At 42.5% G+C, this 23,735-nt stretch overlaps 2 protein-coding genes across 8 annotated transcripts in view; one reads left to right on the top strand and one right to left on the bottom strand.

Annotated features, from left to right (window-relative positions):
- The window catches only part of WFS1 (wolframin ER transmembrane glycoprotein), a 198,981-nt gene that overhangs the window by 93,447 nt on the left and 81,799 nt on the right, over positions 1 to 23,735 (top strand). The gene's annotated exons all lie outside the window — the stretch shown is intronic.
- JAKMIP1 (janus kinase and microtubule interacting protein 1) overlaps positions 1 to 23,735 on the bottom strand; it is a 96,540-nt gene that overhangs the window by 20,923 nt on the left and 51,882 nt on the right. For 6 of the 7 annotated variants that reach the window (XR_013990114.1, XM_081019909.1, XM_081019907.1 and 3 more), the window contains exons 10-17: positions 22,313 to 22,441; positions 21,067 to 21,150; positions 17,105 to 17,167; positions 12,284 to 12,382; positions 7,007 to 7,108; positions 5,903 to 5,956; positions 3,277 to 3,342; positions 1,338 to 1,406 (exon numbers count right to left, since the gene is read on the bottom strand). Coding sequence is in view for 6 of the 7 variants with exons in the window: in XM_081019909.1 (XP_080876035.1) it covers positions 1,338 to 1,406; positions 3,277 to 3,342; positions 5,903 to 5,956; positions 7,007 to 7,108; positions 12,284 to 12,382; positions 17,105 to 17,167; positions 21,067 to 21,150; positions 22,313 to 22,441 (666 nt within the window). In the remaining variant the exon portion in view is untranslated. The remainder of the gene's footprint in view (positions 1 to 1,337; positions 1,407 to 3,276; positions 3,343 to 5,902; positions 5,957 to 7,006; positions 7,109 to 12,283; positions 12,383 to 17,104; positions 17,168 to 21,066; positions 21,151 to 22,312; positions 22,442 to 23,735) is intronic. The other variant, XM_081019908.1, reaches the window with a different exon arrangement.

Raw genomic sequence — 23,735 nt, 5'->3', positions numbered from 1 at the left:
TACTAAATTCAAGTGATTTGTACTTTGTAGTCTATTCTCAGGCAGCTGTGGAAAGAGTAGCCAAGAGGTCTAGGAAGGAGAGAAGGGAAACTCTGATCCTAACCTCCAGTGCCTTATGGGACATCTTCGGGAGAAGAAAAGATTAAGGAGTAAACCCTAGACAAATCCGGAGTGGAATCTCTAAGGTGCTTGGATGGCACCTTGTATATCTCTTTCTGGCAACTCCTGCAGCCAAGCTGGTGCCAAACATATTGCTCTTGCTTTCCTTTGGACCACATCAGGGAGGCCAAGGTCTTGTCACCAGGGCATCCCAGAACCGCCATACACACTGTCCAGGCTTGCACCCCAGGGAGCTCACTTCAGTGCTGCTAACACACCAGCTAGACTTCTCCCTCAGAGGCATACTCCATCGTCTCTCAAGACAGATGGATGCCTACAACAACAATAAATATTGGAGGGCAGGGGAGAGGAACTCTGCTATATAGCAAGCAATGACATGATAAGGAACTGTCCAACCTTGGAATCAGAAAGTAGAGAAAGCAATGAGAATGATCAGTACAGTGGTACCTCGGGTTACATATACTTCAGGTTACAGACTCTGCTAACCCAGAAATAGTACCTCGGGTTAAGAACATGGCTTCAGGATGAGAACAGAAATCATGCTCCGGTGGCGCAGCAGCAGCGGGAGGCCCCATTAGCTAAAGTGGTGCTTCAGGTTAAGAACAATTTCAGGTTAAGAACGGACCTCCGGAACGAATTAAGTATGTAACCAGAGGTACCACTGTACTGCCAAAGCCACATGAGAGTGCTGAATTTAGGATATAGGGCCTGCTCCTGCACCTGTTAATAGCATTAATATTGTCAGCATTGAAATTGTCAGAATCAACTTGCTGAAAAACAGTAAGAGTTGGCACAATGCAAATCCACTTCTTTGGTTTGGACCAAAAAATGTTCAAGGAACCCAGGCGGGTGAGTGACCGGGGAGCAAAAGAACTGCAACCGGGCCCAAACGCCTCTTAATATCCTCAGAAGTCAGTCTCTAAAAAACAAGCAAAACCTCCTTTCTTCACTTAGTTCTGAAACAGAAGGTGTGTGCAGGTGCCTTTGTGGGGGAAAGACTTTATTCACTTACAGAGCCATGCCTTTAGTTTCTGGGCCAATTTAATGCATTTGCCAACTACAAAGCCATGCTCAAGGGAAAATAATGTTCATGCACAGTGCCAGTCATGCAGTCATTTATATCAAGCGGGGGGGGGGGGGGGGACCCCAACGCAACATGCACCCGTGTTCCTGTTATTTGCCCAAGCTAAAAGGCTATGAAGTAATACTTCTCTTACCTTTTCATTTTCCAGGTCAATCATCTTCTGCGTGAGGGCAGCTTCGGTTTCCTCTATTTGCTTTAGCCACTATATAAAAATGATGGGGGCAAAATAAAACAGCAGTTTGAGACAGAGCTTATGCCAAACATTAGGTAAGTAAAGCACTTTACCTTAAATTTCATTATTTTCTCAATTTTGTACAGAACTATTGATTTGGACACCTGGAAACGGTGACTAATTATAATGAGGGAGCACTGGCTACATTCAAATATTGCTCATGCTTCCCAAATTGGGAAAAACATATGTTTCCCAACAAAGCTACCAGTACAATGAGTTTGGGGGACATAACATTGTATGTACTTCATATCTGCTAAAAATCTAAAAGGTTACAAAGCCCTAGGATGAAATAGCAGCACAATGCCAACCCAGGAAAAACCCAGGAGAGGCCTAAGCCTTGGCAACAACCATCTGAAATCATGTTTTCGTAATAATATTTTCCCCAAACAGTTTTAGAAGGTGTCTCATGGGGGGAAAGGCAGTTTCCAAGAACACTTGAATTTTCATTTGCATTGTAACTGCATTGGCCCTTATAGAGCTCCTTAGAGGCCTAATTGTGGTGTATGTAGGATCTGGACTAAATGGAAGTCAGAATGACAAATTATGTATCTTTGTGTTTTGAGTTTTATGTAATGTACAATTGGCAGTATACGTCTGCTTATTCTTCTCATGATTATTGAATATTCCATGTGTACCCAGAGTGGAAACATTAGTCGTGCAGTCTACCCCAACAAAGTTACAGTTTCCAGCACCCTTAATAAACTACAATTCCCAGGATTCCCGGGGGAAAGTCATGTGGTTTAAAAGTATGGTGGTGCTAGACCTGAACAGTGCCTATAAGACATTCGCTATTTTTGGAAACTCTTGCCCTATTTCAGTTAGCCATGGTGGTAGTAAAGGCAAAATCTTCTGCACATGGCGAGATGCCCTCACACTTTTTTTAAAAAAAACTACATAACAGTTCCAGGGCTGAAGATGAAAAACAAGTTCAATTGCTAATTTTTGGTGCCCTCTGGTTGTGATGAAACCTTGTCATATGCAAATCCTCTTTTATTTAGGAAAGCTTCCAGCTGGTGGATCAGAGAAAAAGGTGCATATAGCAGGATTTCTCTGGACTGGGCTGTCCAGTTGCCCTCATGCTAGCAAATGTAATAGCAAAACGTAAGGAACTGTTTCAGAAAGTACAATAGACCTACAATGCCTTGACCTGTGGCCAGTAAAAGGGAATTGGTTCAACGACAAATTTAATAAGTGCCATGGGAACCATTTCCTTTCGCTGGCAGCAAATCTGTGCAGACTAGAGATTTTACACTTGTTGAATGTTACATGTGAAAACTGTGCAGGGGGTACAGCTCCGGACCCTCCAAGTAGCCCTATTTTCCAGGGAATCACAAAAGCCACCCCAGTGATGGGATGTGAGAGTGATAAATGTCCCTATTTTCACCTGAGGAATGTTGGACGGGATGCATTGCAACTGTTGTGTACCCAAGTACACAGACTGTACACTCATTAAGTGGTACACACCCCTACTGACAATCCTTAAAGTAGCTGTAAATTGGTTTTGTTCATCCCACTACTGTTAACGTTAACCTTTCTTCTGAGGTACAGTCCTCACTAAAATAAAATACCCCACTAGTCACATACCAATTATTGGGTCAGATGCACACGACACCCGTTGTGGTTACACGGACAACTCAGTCAGTGAGGACATATTACTATTAAGTTCCACTAGGAATTTAGCTTGCTGTTCTTATGCAGGAAGTGTTTTCAAAAAAGGCTTGTACATTCAATACTTTTATGAGCAGAGCTACAGATTTAAACAGAATTGTGCAGAGAGCACTGCTTTTGTGGGATGGATGAAATTCATGCCTAAGAGAAGCAATTCTTCACAGAACTCTACCTTTTCACAGAGAGAAAGTACAGTCCCCGCCTGAATTATCGCAACCTGTTCTTCATTCCTCAAATTCTAAAACACAAGAAGTTCAGTGTATTTTACATTGTAGCAGAAATCCATCAAATTAAAATAAGCAGAGTACATGCTGCAGCAAGCATTACGGAGCACACCAACTTCCCTTTCGTTTAAAAAGTTTGGCAAAGGCAAATTGCCAGAAACTGCCAGGAATTGCAACAACCTTAGGAGTATACTGTAAAGTTGCAAATCATTACTTTTCAGTAGGATCATGTAGGCTGCAATCCTATACGTACTTACCTGGGAGTAAATCCCATTTAACCCAACAGGGCTTACTTCTGAGTAGATATGCATAGGATTGTGCTGCATATGAGCAAAGTGAACTCAGGATTGGGTTGCTAGGCCCCTTGAGAGCTTGACTCTGAGAACTGGGCCTAAGGGAGATCAGGCAGTATCCTGCAGCTCAGAGTGGCAGATGTCAGCAGAGGACAGCATCTACTTATGCCCTAAAGGTAAAAGTAAAGGACCCCTGACAGTGGAGTCTGGGCCATGTGGGCAGCATGACTAAGCCGCTTCCGGCGAAACCAGAGCAGGGCATGGAAATGCCATTTACCTTCCCGCTGGAGCGGTACCTATTTATCTACTTGCACTTTGACGTGCTTTCGAACTGCTAGGTTGGCAGGAGCTGGGACTGAGTAATGGGAGCTAAACCTTTTGCAGGGATTCAAACTGCCGACCTTCCGATCAGCAAGCCCTAGGCTCAGTGGTTTACACCACAGCGCCACCCTACTTATGCCCTAATCCTCAATATTGAAGAGGTAACAAATGGCAAACTCGCTCAAGCCAAGCAGGACGTCTGCTCCCTTGATTCTGGCCCCTCACCCTGACAAAGAAAAAGAAGCTCCAAAATGGGTATATTTTTGCAAGCCTTAAAGAACACACGAAAATCGCCCAGGTTTTGTGAGTACTCGAAGGGAATGCTCACAAACAATCAAACTGAAAAGCTGCTCCTGGAAAAACTGTTATTGGGTTATTTGGGGCAATGCCCTCCTCCTGATAGGGTATGAGGGGTCTCTGCAGTGGGCAGACTAGGGCTTCTGCCCTCCAGCAGCTGCGTTCTGAAGTTTTGCTTTTCAAATAATCCCTTAATTTTCCATCAGAATTGTGGCACAGGATGTCCCAGGGCTGTGGCATGGAAGCAGCATTGAGGCTGGCAGGCTGTTCAAGATACGCTGTGCCAAACTTTAATTCTGCTTGCATAGTTGAACACCCAAGCCAGCTTTCAATTCTTGATCTACCCCTAGCAAAAATCCTGAAACTTTGCTTTCTGTCCTCAGTTTAATTAACATTCCAATCATTGTAAGGTTAGGCGTTACAGCACACTCTGTAAGGTTAGTCTCTTGTATAACTTTAGGCTTCTGATGGTCATTAAAGTAATAATATTCTGATTTACATTATCCACCCCCCAATCCTGCTCAATTACATGATAAAAGGTTACACTGCAGAAATCATGTTAACACTTCAATCTTCTCCAACTTTGGGGCCTCTTGTCTAAGCCTGGTCTCCTGCACTACCTGAGCCAGGAGTGCCAACTTCAATAAAATATTAGGGGGAGCCCAGGTAAACCCTGCCCCATATAATTGATTACAAGATTTGGCACCCACCCACCATTTGAATGGCAATGCCCATCAACTGGGGGTGGTGGCCCCCTCAAATATTTTATTGGGTGGGCCGAAGGGACCTCGGCCCCTAGGAGTTGGCTCCTATGACCTGAGCTGTTATCCTGCAGGTATCTCACTCTTGCATTCTGGCAGATCAGCACAAGCCAGTGCCCTTCTGGTGACAGGAGCTGCACAATGATAAAGTAAATGCCTTTTCTTAATGGAAAGGGGATGAACTGCTTCAAATACTGAGCTATATGAGAGAGAATTGACTAGAGGGCTGCCACTTAATTTATTAGATAAGGCTTCCTCAACCTTGGCCCTCCAGATGTTTTTGGCCTACAACTCCCATGATCCCTAGCTAGCAGGACCAGTGGTCAGGGATGATGGGAATTGTAGTCTGAAAACATCTGGAGGGCCGAGGTTGAGGAAGACTGGGTTAGATGCATGCTATCGGTTCAATTTGCACACATTTTTCAAGAACACAACGGAGCTCAACCTACAGTTGGTGAGCCCTCTGCATCAATTCTACAGTACTCCTGTTCCAAAATTTTAGCTGTCTGACATTAAAACAACTTGAAGAAAATCCCAACAGATAAACTTAAAACCAAAATAACTGAAGCAAAACAAGAACAAAGAATGGGTGGGGTGTTTTATTTGTTTTCATGATCCCAATGGCTTAATATTAATAACTTCATCTTGAAACAGTATTTCCAGTTATATATCTGGAATGTATTTGAAACATACTCAAGCACTTTAAATTCGCATTTTAAAATTCAAGCTGTCATGACGGGAGACCCAGTGAGTCGGGGTGGGGGAATGCGTAAGATCACAGCGTAACACAGAGGCATGTGCTGCCCACCCTCCATCGCGACATCCCTGGTGGCATGCTATTACAGATAGTGTCCCTTTCACAAATATGCAATTGGAACTACTTAAATAAATACATTAGCTACCCCATTATCACCAAGGATATCTAGCTTCTTCATAAGTTCAGAAATATTCACATCCTGGAAAAGAAATTTCAACATTTATCTTTTAATCAAGAATTAAATCATGTATTTGTGTTAGTTTTTAACTGTTACAAATTCTTTCACATTAACTAGGCTGGAGAAACAACACCATGGAAGACATTCTGACTCCAGCAATTGCAAAACTGCCATCATCTTAAAAAAAGGGAGAACCCAATTTCCTCTCAGTCACAGGAAATTTAGGTAAGAACAGTTATCAAAGTTAATAATGAAACAGTACAATGCCAGAAATACTACTGATTATATCATATAGTCTGTTGCTATTTACTCATTTGATTAGACACTGAAAATAATATTGAACTGAAATAGCTCTTTTCACACCAAATCATACCGCTACTAGTAACACTGAACAGCATTAAAGGTTTTTGCCTAAGAATACCAGGTTTAATGGACTAGGCAACATTACACCCATTTTCTATTCATAGTCAAAGAAAGAATGCTTCGTGTAAAACAAAATTAGGGGTAATAAGATGAGATGAGAATAATAAGGTTGGGAATTCATACGAAGTGTGCAGGAAGATGTGGAAACCGTCTTGAGATCTTAGGTGGAATTTCCACAGGGTCGTGGAGACTGATCTTTCCGTATAATTACGCATAAGGGTAGGAACTGCATAGGTTTACAAGGCGAAACTAGATGTCATGGTGGCAGTTATGTTTGTTTAAATGGTGTGTCCCCCACCCACACCTAGAAAGCAGAGGGTATCCATCCGATTTTAATTTCAAAGGTGGAATGCAGATGAGGAAAGCTGAACCTGCTCCCCATCTTACCTCCTCCCTGGCTCATCACCAAAGCCACTTTCCCCTTAATACAGCTCTGATTCTAGAGGTAAGCAGAGCTCTGGCTGGAGAAGAGGTCCCTCCTCACATCTATGCATCCCCTTTAGTGTTTAGACCCCACTTTCTGCTTTGTGAGAACTAACAGGAAAGAGATTTGACCACACAAATGCCACTGCTGCCATCGCATCAAGTCTGGTGGCCCACAGACCACCTTGAAAGATGCTGCACAATAACCAACAAATTTCCATCTACCTTTATTCCCTCGTGATGACAAAACAGTTGAAGTGCACTTCCATTGTTTTCAGGGAATGCAGTTATATGGAGGTTAAAAGCTGGCGACCTTCGTTCTCTCTCCTAAGGGAAGATTTTGTTCAAAATAGAATAGGTGTTTATAAAAGATACCAAACTTCTATTCTACAAATCATTCAAGTCAAGTTAAATGAACAAATACTGGATTTTGTGTACGAAAAATATACCAAAATGCATCGCAAGGTCAGTCCTTCCCTGATGTGCAATGTAAGATTCTCTACTGTTATAAGAACACAATCTCTTTCAATAAATAAAAAAATTGCCCAGTAGCACCTTAGATACCAACTAAGTTTGTTCTGGGTATGAGCTTTCGTGTGCATGCACACTTCTTCAGATACACTGAAACAGAAGGTGACTTCAAACTCCGCAAGGAAGGGTGTTTGAAAAAGGGGTGAGGGGCTGCCAGCTCTGCAGGCAAGGGGTGACCTAACTGGGCTCCTGTGCCCCACAGGGGTGCCACAGAAAGAATGGAGTTGGTCAAGGGAGCCATGGACTCAAAAAGGTTGAAAACCTCTGTGTAGCGATAACACAGGGTCCCCGGACATTTCACCGTCTATTGATCCCTGTGCCACCACTTTATTTCTCGCTGCCACCACCCAGGCCCTACCTAGTACAATACTGAGTCCAGTCGGGGTTAAATTGGAACATAAGCTTCTGTTTATTTATTGCAGTTTAACAAGTGTGTGGTTTCATAAACGGTATCGGTCAATTATAGTCATGGGGTGCCTATCCAGACCTATAACTTCTGCTACCTGCTCTCACTCACTAAACCACCTCTCAGATATTTACTTGTCTTCCTAGCTCCTAACTGTTCCTGTCTCAGCTTATTTGCTACACTAACTCAACCTACCCACAGACTCTATCCCAATTCACTCCCACTCCAACCAACCACCCAACTCCCAACGAACTCTTCCCTTCGCCCCTCCCAGAGCTGGTTTTATAGTCCCTCTGACTCCACCCCCTGGGTTCTGATTGGGTAACATGTTTAACTATTTCACCTCCAGCACTCTCATATGTTAACGTCACACTCTGCTTTACACTTTCCTTTGCCTGCAACTTTGTGATAAAGGAAATGCAAGTGTTGATTGAAGAGTGGGGGTGGGGGTGAAGGGGTAGAGGGTGAGACATGCAAACTTGGTTAACTGGTGCTGCTCACAAAGCAGCCAACAAGGTTGTAGGGTTGTTGTTTTTTTAACAGTCCAGCTTCTGAGTTGACACAGGACAGTAATGCTCAGATTGGATCCAATATCCACCCAGTTAAGAGAGACCGTGCATTTAACTGAAGCTCAGGCATTAGTTTCGGCTTGCAGTGAGTGATTCTTAGAGAAGCAGACTTGAGAGACCTACCCCCAATCTCCCCATGCAGAAATGCAACCAGAAAATAATGGCCCAAACAGATTTTCCATATTGCTTAGTATGCAGCAGAAACAGCTTGAGCGGTGAGACTTCAAATTACAGCAGCAGCAGCCGTGCAAATTCACCACCATCCTTATCATCCCCATAGGAGTCCTGTTACATCTTCCTTATGTATGTGTTTGCATGCAATTAAAAATATACGGCTGTCATTGCACTGTAGTGCTGCATCACAATCCTGAATTTGCATGAAGTTGGTGGGGTTGGGGGAGGAAGGTTGCACCAGGGCTCTGATCATGGAATGGGAGCAAGAACATTGGAAAGAGGGGGGAAGTGGTGGTTTAAAGCAAGGTTTGAGCACAGCATGGATGTAGAAACCTGAGAGGGAAATGGCAGTTTGAATAACATACTATGGAATATTTGAGAGCTCTGTGCCCTTTCTCTCTCTCTCATGAGGCAGTTGAGGAATGGAAGAGGGAGCGAAGTGGCTGCTTTAAACAATAGCAAAAGTTTGACTAGAGTGGGGGTGGAGGAACGGAGAAAATAATAGCAGTTTTAAACAACAGCAGAGGTTTGGCTGGAGAAAAAATGAGAGAGAAAGCAGCAATTTTAAACAATGGCACAGTAGGGCGACGCACAGATGCATTTGATGACACTTCAATTCATTCAAGTATCCCAAAGCATTAGGAATTTAGTTTTGCTTTAAAAATAAGAACTATCTTGTAGAGGCAAACACTGCTCATGTTGCAGCAAAGTATTAAGTTAACTTGTGGAGCTTTCCAACAATTAGAGCACAAACTATCTTTCATAACTTTTTTTTTTAATCAAGATCCCCAGTCCAAGCACTTCTGTGTGACACTCTGAGCCAGACAATGACACCACCAAAGTGTTGCGGAGGAATCGAGGGACCAGTATATACACAACTGTGATATATGGCTCTGGTAAATCACCTTCCAAATGACTGCATGGTAACAAAAAAGTACTCAAATGGCATTACGTTGTGACTGCTTAACCACAGGGGCCAGTTTGAATGAGGTTCGTATGAATCGCTCTTGTTAAAATATAAGCATCAACTTTTGGGTTTTGATTTGGTTTTTCAAAAGCATCTAGGTCTCATAGATGAAAACAAATGGTGTGATTGCAGCATATGCCCTAATTACACAGTAGTTTTGAAGCCTCCTCCAGACAACCTATTTACCGGGCGTTCATCCTGATTTGCTTGCAGAAAACATGTGGTGGTTAGATTACGTCCGATTTTCATTCTGAATTGTTTGTACATCCACCCAGTGATTATTTGCTCATCCCACACGTTTCAATGCATATCTATCACTTTCCTAAAATCTGCTTCTTTTTGAAGTGGATTTATTGCACTAGATGACAGAGCACTTTGAACAACTTTAGGTGCTCAAATGCATAATTTACATTATGCATTTGAATCCCTCCCACAAATATATCCAGTGCAGTCCACAGATGGGAAGGCCCAGGCCGTGTGAGGCTACCTTTAAGCTTTCAGAGGGTAGTTGCTGCTGCAAAGGACGGTTCCTTATACATGGAAATAGATGGTGTTCTTAGGTGGTTTCGGGATTTTTTAATACTCTGCTTTTCAACCAAAATTATTAAACGGGTAACGGTTGGAAGAGATAAGAGAGCACAAGCAGTTATGAGGCGAGAGGTGAAGAAAGTGGCATGGATACCAGCAAACACAAAATGGTGAGGGGAGAGAGTAACAAGAACAGACCCAGAAAGAAACAGGGGTTTCTTTAATTGCATTTCCAACTAATAGACTAATTTGACATCCCACACTGGATCTGCCAACCATGTAGTGCAGCGTATGAACTCTGGATAGCACCACTCCTTTGACTTATTCTTATTTACTCCATTTATATACCCTCTTTTCCTGAGAGGGACTCAAGGCGGTGTACATGAGTCCCACCTCCCCATTTAATCTTCACAATAACCCTGTGAGGTGGGTTAGGCTGAGAGACTGTGACTGGCCCAAAATCGGCCAGTGATCTTCAAGAAAGGCTGAGTGGGGATTCAAACCTTGGTCTCCCAGCTCATAATCCAACCTTCTAACTATTAAATAGGCAAGCCCATAAAAAAAGGCAAGGATCGGGAACCTGTGGTCCTGCATACTGACTGGAATTAAGAGTTCAGCATCTGGAAGGCCACAGGTTTCACCACCCCTCCATCACTGGGTGTGAGCAAAAGCAAAGAGGGAAGTAAAAAAATCAGTGTAAACATTGAAGAAGAAGAAGAAGAAGAAGAAGAAGAAGAGTTTGGATTTGATATCCCGCCTTTCACTCCCTTTAAGGAGTCTCAAAGCGGCTAACATTCTCCTTTCCCTTCCTCCCCCACAACAAACACTCTGTGAGGTGAGTGGGGCTGAGAGACTTCAAAGAAGTGTGACTGGCCCAAGGTCACCCAGCAGCTGCATGTGGAGGAGCGGAGACTCAAACCCGGTTCCCCAGATTACGAGACTACCGCTCTTAACCACTACACCACACTCACATTGGTTTCATTTTCATGTCTATTCCATCCACAGCTGAATTGCCAAGATATCAAGGAGGAGATAATTTTCATAGGTTGCAAAATAAACCTGCGGTGCTTCTATATCCTCCTGCCAGGCACACTGGCCCATCTATCCCGCAGCTGTTTGTTTTGGCTGAAGGTACTCCGTAGCCCTGCTATCAAATATCCTTTTAACTGGATGATAGGACCCTTATCCTGATGTCAAAAGCCCTCTGCAACACTAGAAGTGCTCAGTTCAGACCTCTGGCAAAAGCATATTATCCTTACTGCCAGTGGCTTGCCAGCTGAAGAGCAGAGGGCAAGAGAGATAGAAAGAGTTCTTCTACCCACTTTTGGCTCTTGTCCTTGAAGGAGCATGGCCCTCGACAGAAATGGAGATTTGCCCACCCCCTGCTTTAACAGGTCCAACAAGATTGATATCTAAGTAATATGCAGAACAAAAGCATTTCCAAAGTGAGGCTGAGGTGGAATGAGGCGGAATGAAGATTGTGCATGCCAGGAGTTCTGAGATATTCAGTAGATGAAATTACAAATAGCCTAATGAGCATGATTTTTGTTAACGATCTTTTAGTTAGGTTTATGTACTGCACATGGGTATGAAAATGCAACAGTCTTACCCCTCCCGTTACAACGGAGCATATTTTTAAAACAAAAAAAAATGTAGCAACAATATCATCCACTCCTTTAACACAATGGAACCAGACTGAATGAATTAATGTGCTAAGAAAATGCAAATTCTTCAGATAACCATGTTTTTTTCTATTTAAGATTCTTTCATTTTAAACTGCATCGTTACTTCATTAACAGATTTATGTAAATAGTTTTTCCCATAAAGTAAGAGAAGTTCTGTAGAAATTTCCCTTTTAAAACTGACAAAGTAAACTTAAGAAAAAAAATATTAAGATGAGGGATGTGTCACAGCCTAATGTTTGATTTCATGCAGAATGCACAGAGGTGTGTTAATTAAAATAATGCCAGCTGGGAGTTGGTAGTATGTGTATCAGATAATGTCACATGCAAGAAAGGAGCAGTCATGGAAATGAAACAAACAAAAAGACAGAAACACAGAAAAAAATTTATTGGCCAGAACAAACTATATGTAATATACATATTGTCTATGTTACAGTTTGCAAAATTAGTGAGCATGCTCTCCAAAACTACATTAAGGCAGAGGCATTATATTCATTGCCCCAACATCACGGCAGATTTCAGAAAATCCAGTTAGTTTTCCCTTACACATGCAATGGATGCTAATGGATGTCATACGTATTTCAGCTTGGGTTCAATGACAAGTTCTGCTCCATTTGTGAGTTTACAACTCAGGGAATCTCTTACTTCCAGTTCAAGGATTCGGAACTCCAGCAGCTCATTCTGGTCTTTGGCATCCTGCATCTCATTCTTCAGGAGATCTTCTTCTTGTTCTATCTTGTAGATCTAAGAGAAAAGTATCATGTGGCTATGAGCCAAGGGAGAAGTAGAATACATTCATGCAAACATATTTATAGCATGCAAAAGAAATGAAAGCCACTGGGGGGAAAGCCTCTTAATGAAATGCAAGAGTGAATTCTATCATAAAGGTAAAGGTAAAGGGATCCCTGACCATTAGGTCCAGTCGTGACCGACTCTGGGGTGGTGGCGCTCATCTCGCTTTACTGGCCAAAGGAGCTTCTGGCGAACAAGAGCAGCGCACGGAAACGCCATCTACCTTCCCGCCGGAGCGGTACCTATTTATCTACTTGCACTTTGACGTGCTTTCGGACTGCTAGGTTGGCAGGAGCAGGGACCGAGCAATGGGACCTCACCCCGTTGCAGGGATTTGAACCGCCGACCTTCTGATCAGCAAGTCCTAGGCTCTGTGGTTTAACCCACAGCGCCACCCGCGTCCCAAATTCTATCATACGCAGTTCTAAAAAGTCACTAGTGTGGGCTTGCAAATTTGGATCTTCCAGATGCCAGCCCCACTTAGGCTGAGTAAGACAATAGCTCTTTAGAGAAATGAACACCTTGTGACAGGAGGATTCCATGCCAGTTCAGCAGCACTTGGCAAATAGATTCACAGAACGGTAAGAGTTCACCTAGTCCAACCTCATGCAATGCAGCAATCTCAACTAAAGCATCCATGACAGTTGGCCATCCAACCTCTGATCAAAAACCTCCAAGGAAGGAGAGGCCACCACCTTGCGAGGGAGTCTGTTCCCCTGCCAAACAGCTCTTACCCCCAGAAAGTTCTTCCTGACGTTTAGTTGGAAAACATTGGGCATTGTGGTCATGGATCTTGCAGAGTCTCTAAACATGTTGAAATAAAAACTACTGGAGGTAAGGCTCTCCACAAAGGTCAAATCTGGTGCAAAACACATGCTGATTCTTTTCACCACAGAATGATATGTACTGTACCAACAATTGTCATTAGGGGCTTGTTTCGTCTCTAGGCACATTTAAACACCCCCCATGTGCAGATGGAAGCAGCCATCCCCCCCCCAGCACAATTCCACAGGGAGGGGCTGCACAACAGCCACTTCCTGGAAGCCCCTTGAAAGGTATTTGTTTACCATGTTTAAAGCAGCTGAAAATGTTACAAATGCTAAAAGGAATAAAGAGGCAGTCTTAGGACAACCTTGTAAGCCTTTCTGTAAAATGTGTGCATTTTAAAGGTTTTTGCTCTTTAAAAAAGTCAGCCCATGAGTACCCCTTGTAAGGAATGCAGGAAGATTTGTTTTAGAAAGGGAATGGGATCCAGGAAACTTCAGGATGGTTAGCATAACATCAGTCCTGGGTAAATTGCTGGAAAGCGTGCTTAAAAATAAAATTATAAAGAATATAGAAGAACAAGGCCAAAGTGGTATTTGCAAAGGTAAGTCCTGTCTCAGTAAAGTTTTAGAGTTCTTCAAGGGTGATCAAGTGGATATTCCGTTATTTGTACTTTCAAAAAGCTTTTGACAAAGTCCCTCACCAAAGATTTCCCAAGTAAACTTAGCAGTTATGAGATAAGAGCAAAGGTCCTCTTGTGGATCAGGTATTGGGAAGCAGTTATTGGGACTAATCGGACAGTTCTTACAACGTTCTTACAATGGTAGGTGGAGGAAGTGAAGTTCCTGAGGATCATTATTGGGATGGATGCTTTTAATTCACAAATAGTCTGCAGTTAGGAGTGAGCCATTAAAAAGCAAGTGGTTGGAATAGAGGAAACTAGTTAATGGTCAGGATGGGTATATGCAAACTCTATGGTGAGAAACAGTAAGTCACTGAATATGAGCTGCCAAGTGATCTACCAGAGAGGGCTGTTGTCTTCATATCCTGTTTGCCTACTTCCAACAAGAACTGAACCTGATCAGGAGAGCTTTAAAACAAATCCTGAGCAGGAGGGAGACAATACTACAAACAACAGGGGGACACCTGGTACTGGGGATAACTGCTTCACTGATGCACAGGAAACTGAGACGGTACTCCAAAAACCTGCTAAAGGACTAGAAACTATAAGACAGAAGCATCTGTAGAGAATGACTCATGGCTTCACTTGTCTCTGTACTAATGCACAGAGTATGGGAAATGTGCAAGGCAAATTGAAATTCTTAATGCAGGATGGCAAAGATGACCTAATAGGCTTCACTGAAACCTGGTGGGATGAGGTTCATGACTAGAATGTAGAAATTGAGGAGTATAACCTATTCAAATGGAACAGACCAAACAGGAAGAGAGGAGTAACACAGACCTCCAAGCCAGACTGAAGATTTGGGTGATGCCTTCCTGCAGCAGATTACCAAACATTCAAAAAGGAATTAATAGAATCCTAGGAGTTGGAAGGGACCCAAGGGTCATCTAGTCCAACCCCCTACAATACAGGAATCTCAGCTAAAACATCCATGACAGCTGGTCATCCAACCTCTGCTTAAAAACCTCAAGCAGGAGAGATCTAGCAGCCCAGGACCTCCATACATACTTCCCAGGCTTGCACCCCAAAGAAGCCAATTTGGTGCTGCTAACACTGCAAAAAGAACACACGAGGCAGCTGTTACGAGTTACAGTGGTGCCCCGCAAGACGAATGCCTCGCAAGACGAAAAACTCGCTAGACGAAAGGGTTTTGCGGTTTTTGAGCTGCTTCGCAAGACGAATTTCTCTATGGGCTTGCTTCGCAAGACGAAAACGTCTTGCGTTTTTTGCAAGTTTGTTTCCTTTTTCTTAACACCGTTAATACAGTTGCGACTTGACTTTGAGGAGCAACTCATAGAACGCGGTGTGGTAGCCTTTTTTGTGGTTTTTGGTGATTTTTGAAGCTTTTCCAAAACTTTTCTGACACCGTGCTTCGCAAGACGAAAAATTCGCTAGACGAAAAAACTCGCGGAACGAATTAATTTCGTCTTGCGAGGCACCACTGTACCAGTCTCTGCAGCCACAGCAAGCAGTGTGATTCTCCAGCAGTTTGCCTTTACCCCCCGAGGCACACTCCATTGTCTCTTGGGACAGACAGATGCTGCCGCCAACAACAGTAATCATGGGAGACTTCAACTACCCCTATCTGTTGGAACTCACTCTACCAAGAAAGTAAGGTCCAACAAATTCCTCCATTGCTGACACTTTCTTTTCCCAGGAGGTGGAAGAAGATTATGGACCTGGTCCTCACCAACAGGCAGGAACTGATTGACCAAGTGGAAGTATTGGGAATATTGGGAGGAAGTGATCATGTCATCTTGGGTTTCATGATATAGAGGGGCAAGGGAAACCTGAGTGTAGTCAGGCATGCATTTGGACTTTAAGAAGGTTCATTTCAAAAAGCTTAAGGAACTACTGGGTGAGATTCCACAGTCAGAAATAGGGAGGAGTCCAAAATGGATGGGAGTTTCTTAAAAATGAAATATTGAAGACACAAAGACAGGCAATTCCAACAAGATAGAAAAGTGGGAGGCATCTAAATAAACTGGTGTGGCTGCATAAGGAGCTTACAGATGAGATGAGATGAGGTGAGGTGAGGTGAGGGGAGGTGAGATGTAAGAAGGGCATGTATAAGAAATGGAAGAAAGGGGAAATCACAAAGGAGGAGTATATATGAGTACCCAACAGTTACAGGGAGAAGGTCAGGCGGGCCAAAGCTCAGAATGAACTCAGGATTGCAAGAGGTTAAAAATAATAAAAAAGGTTTCTTCAGTTATGTCTGAAGCAAGAGGAAGAAAAGGAAAGTGGTAGGTCCTCTGCATGGAGAAGAAAGAGAAAAGGCGGAACTATTCAACACCTACTTTGCCTAAAAGGAAAGCAGTACCCAACCTGGTGATAACAGAATAAATGATGCAAGGAGGGAGCTGCAGCCCAATATAGGAAAAGAGGTGGTAAGGGAACACCAGGCTACTTTAAACGAATTCAAATCTCCAGGGCCTGGTGAGCTGCATCAAAGGGTACTAACGGAGCTTGCGAATGTAATCTCAGAGCCTCTGTCTATAATCTTTAAGAATTCTTGGAGAATAGGTGAGGTCCCTGCAGACTGGAGGTGGGCAAATGTTGTCCCCATCTTCAAAAGGTGGGGCGGGGAGAGAAGACCCAGGTAACCACTGACCTATGAACTTGACGTCAATACCTGGAAAGGTCCTAGAACAGATAATTCAAACAGTCGGTCTGTGAGCGCTAAGAAAAAGATGCTGTGATAACCAAAACCCAACATGGGCTTCTAAAAAATAAGTCATGCCAGATTAATCTCATTTCTTGTTTGATGGAGTTACAAGGTTGGTGGATTAGGGGAATGCCGTGGTCATAGTGTATCTTTATTTCAGTAAGGATTTGGACAAAGTCCCCTATGATATTCTTGTGAGGAAGCTGGTAAAATGTTAGTTGAACAAGGTAACTGTTAGGTGGATTTGCAGCTGGTTGACTGACAGAACCCAAAGAGTTTTATCATTAAAACAATCCAGTTATCCTCTCCCTTACTGCCTACTACATGCTATATATATTTTTTTTCCCTGAAGGCTCTTAATAGTTTCATTTTGGCTAGTGAAACCCAGCTTCTTTGAGGAAAGAGAAGGACATGAATTTAATAAACAAAAACAGTGTTTGTATTAATCACACACTTTTAGAAAACAAAATTATCAATGTAAAAACTTGAGTTACTCAGCACAAAGGATGCTGTTGTAATCAGTACTGGAAGCATTGAAGGCACCATTTATTTCACCCACCTTTTCTAGCAGTTCTTGGTTTGTCCTGATAAGCCCCTGCTTTTCTTCTATCCATTTGGAGTCCTGTAAAGAATTTTTAGAATTATAATGTATTTTAATGTATTTATTTTAAAAATCATATACACTGCAACTTGTCAATGACCAAGACATTTACAAAATAATAAAAAAGCATGCAAAACAATGAACATATAAAAGTAGAATTCAAAATCAAGAGATTTGAATTTATCTGGGTGAATAGAAGTTATTGCACAGCATCGAAGCAGCAAAATTGGCTTCAAGTGTACCACTCTAGGGAAGCTTACTGCACTGCCCGGGTTGCCAGAAAAGCCCTGCCCTTCAGTTTGCCCACTGAAACAAACCTCTACTCTAATGGAGGTGGCGTTTGTAGAAAGGCTTTGGTCAATGACATTATAGTGTGGGCAAGCAGGTATGGGAGGAGATGCTCTTTTAAGTCCTTGGGTCCCAAGCCAATTAGGTATTTAAAGTTTAGTAGTAGCTACTAGCTTTGAACTGGGCCTAGAAATGAATATGCAATCAGTGAAGAGATAATACACAATGTGAGCAATGCCCATCAAAACTCTGACTGCTGCATTCTGCATTAACCTTTTTCAGAGGAAACCCTGTGTATTGTGCATTGGAGTAAACCAGATAGGATGTTGCCAGAGCATGGATAATCATGGCCAGACTATCTGCCTATGAAAGGTGGTCACTGACACTTCAGCCCAAACTGGCGAAAGGTACTACTGAGTGCTACAGAGGTCACCTGGGCTTAGATTGAGGGCCGTTACCAAGGTGTGAATCTCTTTCTTAAGCGATAGTGCAACTTCATCCAGAACTGACTATCATCTCCCTGAAGTGGAGAACCATCTACTCACAGGACAGTTCACTGGCTCTCATCCAGGCCATTACTGACATCAAACACTAGTTCAGCTCTTCCACAGCCTCATACGGTACTGCCTTTAAATGATAGTCATAAGTAACACCTTCACACAGAGGTACAGATACTCAGCTAAATTGCAGCTGCAGTCGTTCAGAGCAGGGCAAGCAGGAACATGCTCACATACTTAAGAGTGCTACCAAATACTTGATATATGAGTCAATCACCCATCTCCTACTACCCTTCTGGAAAAAAAAAACCCACCCCACCCTCCCACTATATATAGGGGTCTGGTGACTTCTGTTTCAGTGTATCTGAAGAAGTGTGAATGCACACGAAAGCTTATCCCCAGAACAAACTTAGTTGGTCTCTAAGGTGCTACTGGACAATTTTTTAATTTACAGTGCTACCTCGGGTTAAGTACTTAATTCGTTCTGGAGGTCTGTTCTTAACCTGAAACTGTTCTTAACCTGAAGCACCACTTTAGCTAATGGGGCCTCCTGCTGCTGCCGCGCCGCCGGAGCACAATTTCTGTTCTCATCCTGAAGCAAAGTTCTTAACCTGAGGTACTATTTCTGGGTTAGCGGAGCCTGTAACCTGAAGCATATGTAACCTGAGGTACCACTGTATTTCATATATGCTGTTAGACTACCTAGTCAAGTCTGAACTTATGCAAGCTGCCTAACAGTTTGTGTCGGCCATTGACAATATGAGGGTGACAAGGGTGACAATATGAGGGTGACAAGACCGGTCTATCTTATTTTGTAAAGCTAACAGAGATCATGTATGCAAGGTACTTAGGACTTTTCTAATCACTAAGTGATTTCATGATAGGGAGGAACATTCCTATTTTTAAAGAGATGGAGACAATCTGAAGCATTTTAAATCTCTTCATGAATAAAGACAACTGCTTGCCAATTCAAGCGAAAAGCAGCCATTTCGTTGATGATAAAAAAATACTACTAGCTCTGCTGCAAAACTTTTACTAAACATAAATAAATTACATCATGCACGAGAAAACTTCATGAGTTGCAAAACAAAATTTATTTTGAAGAACTGCTTATTAACAGTTTCACTTTAGTACTGAACTAAGTAGTAAACACACCATGCCCCAAGAAGAAAAAATATTTTGTGTTTTCCTAGAACTTCAAGAGACATTCACAACTGTGGAACATTCCGTAGCTAAATACAGTAGTACATAAAGAAAAGGCTAGCAGTAAAATAGAGCTCCGAGTGGCCCCTAAGCCCCACAGTGAGAATGATTTGCTACCAATGGAAATGTGTAATGCTGGTGCAAACTGAATGCTGGTGCAGTCACTTCTCCCCATGTTTCAGGAGAAACACTCCCTTTTTATTTTTAAAAGTGGAGCTTGTGTACATTTGGTTTTTTCCCCTTCTCTGTTACCTTACTGACAAAATAAAATGATATTTTTTATTTTATTTTTTTAAAAGCTGTACTGTTCTGGGAATTGTGGAGAGGTGCTTCTCAGTGACATTAGAGACATCCACCAGTTATACACAGCTGACCCCTGCCGTAAATTAGCAAAACTGGGTCCCACCCACCACCCAGACCGCAGCCCTGGAGAGGTACATTTGGACTGAATACCTTGAGGGTGTTTGCAAGGAAGCTCCTCCACTCAAAAATGTTAAACTGGCCCTCACGCAAAGGCAGCCATTTCCTATGTGTTAACAGTTTGATTAAAAATATATATATATATATATATATATATGGCATGTACCATTTGACCGCAAACATAGCATCCCTATGCTTATAAAGGTAAGAAGAGCAAGGAATCAGAACCAAAACCATCTTAGTTTCTGTTAGGAAATATGCAAGTTTGAGTCTTGCCTCCCCAAATGCAGCAGAGCTGAGCCAGGATCAGTAAGACTGCTTGGAGCCTGACATTGTCTCTTCTAACCCGCGTTCTACTGCTATAGCAGCAGGAGGACTTCTGAATGTCAGCAGAAGAATGTAAGCCACCAGAATGTGTGACAGGTGCATAGCAGTGGCCAAGGCCTCTCTAGGAACACTGCCCTTCCCCAAGAGTCAGGGCACTTGACCCCCACTTCTCAATTCTTTCCAGAGATAGAAGGCAGTGGAGAAGTCCTAATCCAAGCCAGGGAAGATGCTGGACTAGAGACGACCAGGTGCTGCCATGATTGCAGGCTATACTCTGGGTACTTCAGCATCAAAAATAATGACCCTTTCCATGACAGCAAACCAACCTGGAAGTGCTATACATCTGCAGTAGTGCCTAATACCTCCTTAAGCTCACTGGCCTTTTCAGCATAGGTCTGACCCACATGGACCCCTGTCTTTAGCAAAGGTACAACATAACGGGGCATGGGAGGGGTGCTGAGCACTAGTAGGCCTTTGTGGGTCCACAAACTCCCAAATGGGGCTGAATAAAATGGACCCCACGAATCTAATGTGCAGTCTTCGTAAAATTATGGATTTCCCCCATCACTAAATAAAAACTGTGCATGCTACAGTTTGAGGTTGCTTATGCAAATTGAAGAGCTACAGTTTTTACTTGAGTTCTAGAAAAACTAACTTCCTAAGGAATCTTCTATATCTGTGATCTGTTGTTACTAAGAAATTTTGAATTGTCTTAAGCTTGTATGTCATAACCTTTCTATATGATACAGAATCTTCCTGTGTTCTTTGATAAAGGAATACAGTATGCTGTTTGCAAACATGGGGTCATTGCCTGCTTACAAAGACAACACAAAACAAACACAAATGTTTTGAGCAAGTGCCTAAACTACTACATCATGGAGATGGAAAATACATAGCTGACGTCATCAGTCGAAGTTCTCTTCTGTAAGGGTCTTGGTGGGAATCTTCAAGATGCTATTTGACTGTATTAGGAAGGATATCAACCTTAATGTGTTTTTATTATTTCACTACTTTTAAGGCCTCCTCCCCAGTACATATAATTCCATTTAATACAATTGTTTTTCCCCATTTCATCTATTGTACATCAAACACAGCAATGTACCAGGAAGCAATAAAGATGATAAGAGCAGCGCTGCATGCAGAAGAGAGAATGAACTGACGGAAAGTATGAAGAGAGTCTTTTACCTGTCCTCTCTCAACCAGAGCTTTCTCCAGGTCTTCAATTTTTGCTTGGCACCTGAGAAGATCAGCTTGTAGTTGTTCCCGTGTCTGAATAGAGAGTTTGAAGAATAATACTTAACTAATGTCATGGTAACAACTGGGATATAGGAGGTTCTACTATATTCTGCCTTTAATCATTGCAAAACTCAGCATTTCCAGTAGGATTTATGTAACGAAATCAGTAACTGTTTTGAAAGCGGTAGTGGGGGCCAACTACGCTGACACTCCGTAAATACTATGTTGGGTTTGGCAGTAAACCCAAGTTAGTCAGGGTGTTTTAGATGAGATTCTTGCATTGCAGGGGGTTGAACTAGATGACCCTTGGGGTCCCTTCCAACTCTACAATTCTATGATGGAAAAAGAATTATGGAGAATAAAATTTGTCCAGTTTGATTTAAAGGGAACGTCAATAAACTGCGTTATCAAGCTGATGGACACTCTGCCTTAAAACATGCTTCAAAGTAAAATGGGAAAGGGTTCAAATTACCAAGGAATAGTGTTGCTGCCCAAATCAGATTAACCTGATTTCTGGTGATGGGCTTTGTGCTCCACCTAGGAGAAATCCAGCATTTCAGCACCAGGACTTACTGGAACATTTCTAAGCTCCATTAGGTCAAGAAGTGCATCACCTTAAAATATTGATTCTTCTTCTTATTAGATGATAGTATAAAGCAATTTTAGGAACATTGTGCCTTAAATTGACAACAAACAAACAATAAATTATTTATACCCCACCCATTTGGCTGGGTATCCCTAGCCACTCTGAGCGGCTTCCATCAGAATATTAAAAACAGATTAAAACTTCAAACATTACAAACTTCCTGGATAAAAATATTACAAACATACATATCAAGTTGCTCAGTGACTTTTCAGATCCACTTCACAGCTTGAAATTGGCAATTCCAGAAGGCAACAAATCTGAGATCCAGTCTGTAATTTTATTGGATCCGACTCTGAAGTCAGGATCCACACAAAAAAGATGTTTCCAAAGCAAATGCAAATGCCCTTACCAACTAAGAGTGACTATATACCAAAGGTAAAACTTTAAAAGAAAGTAAAGAGTGCTTTTAAAAAAATCAGGCAGCATGCATTCAGACAGAGCAAAGGAGTTAAACAGGCAAAGCCTGGGCATTTCAAAACTGAACATATCTCAAATTAACTGAAAGAACCTGTATTTTATTTTTTGCAAAGCCACATTAAAAAAAGTTACCCTTGCTTCTCTTTCTGCATCCTGGGTTCCCCCGACCTGTTCCTGGAGCAATGCATATGCTCTTTGCAAAGCTTGATATTCTCTGGTTAGCTGACAGAACCGCAAATCAGCTTCTTCTTTAGGGGTGCTCTTTAAAGAAATGTAAAAAAAAAAGATTACTGTCATCATTTTAAAAGAGAAAGAACTCTGTAAATAAACAAATTATAGCAGACATGCCATTCTAGCTAAGTCTTTTTACACTTTTTTGCCATGTCCTGAAATTGCAAACATCAAGATACTTTTGGTGATGACTGAAACACAAACTTAGCTATAGTTTCAGTATGATACGATATGATACGATAATCTTTATTGTCATTGTCCCATACAGAACAACGAAATTGAAAAAATCTACACCAGACATTCAAAAACCAACAAGCCTGCTATCCCAGCCTGGTTAGCCCCCTAACCAGTAAATTAAATATTGTAAGAGGTCAACATAATGGAGAAGTCCCAGCCTTTTTAGAAATCTGATTCATAAAAGGGACAAGGCCTTGCTGTGAACATGAAAATGTTGTTTATGTGTTTGTTAGATTTATATCCCACTCTTGCTAAAATGATAGGGTCTCCGGCCCTCCCCTTTATCCTACAGGGCAGAATTGGCTGCAAAAGGGTGATGCCCAAAGTGAGTTTCATGGCTGGGTGGGGACTGGAACATGGTCTCCCCAATCCAACTTTGACACCAGCCATCACCACCACACCAGATATCTCCCCTACACTTGTGCTTCCAATCTCTTTCATTATTACATTGGTAATAGCCATCTTTATTTCCTATAATAGGGACGCAGGAACAGTGGTGCTGTGGTCTAAACCACTGAGCCTCTTGGGCTTGCCGACTGAAAGGTTGCCGGTTCGAATCCCCGCGACGGGGTGAGCTCCCATTACTCGGTCCCTGCTCCTGCCAGCCTAGCAGTTCTAAAGCACATCAAAGTGCAAGTAGATAAATAGGTACCGCTCCGGCAGGAAGGTAAACGGCGTTTCTGTGCGCTGCTCTGGTTCGCCAGAAGCAGCTTAGTTATGCTGGCTTCATGACCCAGAAGCTGTACGCCAGCTCCATCGGCCAGTAAAGCGAGATGAGCACCGAATACCAGCTCTTAAAATTGGATCCTGAAATTGACTGGAAGCAGATGGCCCCCTAGTATGCACCAGCTAAAGTTTCCAGACCATTTTCAAAGGCAGCCCCACAAGCAACAGTAATCCAAATAAGAGTCTATCAGAGCAAAGCTATCCCAGTCCAGATAAGGCAACAGCTGGTATATCAGCCATAGAGGATAAAAGTGCTCTGAGCCTCTGGCCTAGCGACAAGTGCTGGATCCAAGAGCATCCCTAAAACATGGGCACAACCCTTTAGGGAAGGTGGGGAATCACTGGCCCTCAGCACTTCTAG

Source organism: Podarcis pityusensis (assembly GCF_964106645.2).
Source record: "Podarcis pityusensis genome assembly, chromosome: 9".
NCBI lineage: Eukaryota > Metazoa > Chordata > Lepidosauria > Squamata > Lacertidae > Podarcis > Podarcis pityusensis.
The sequence above is the reverse complement of the archived record's forward strand: the minus strand, read 5'-3'. Positions and strand labels throughout refer to the sequence as shown.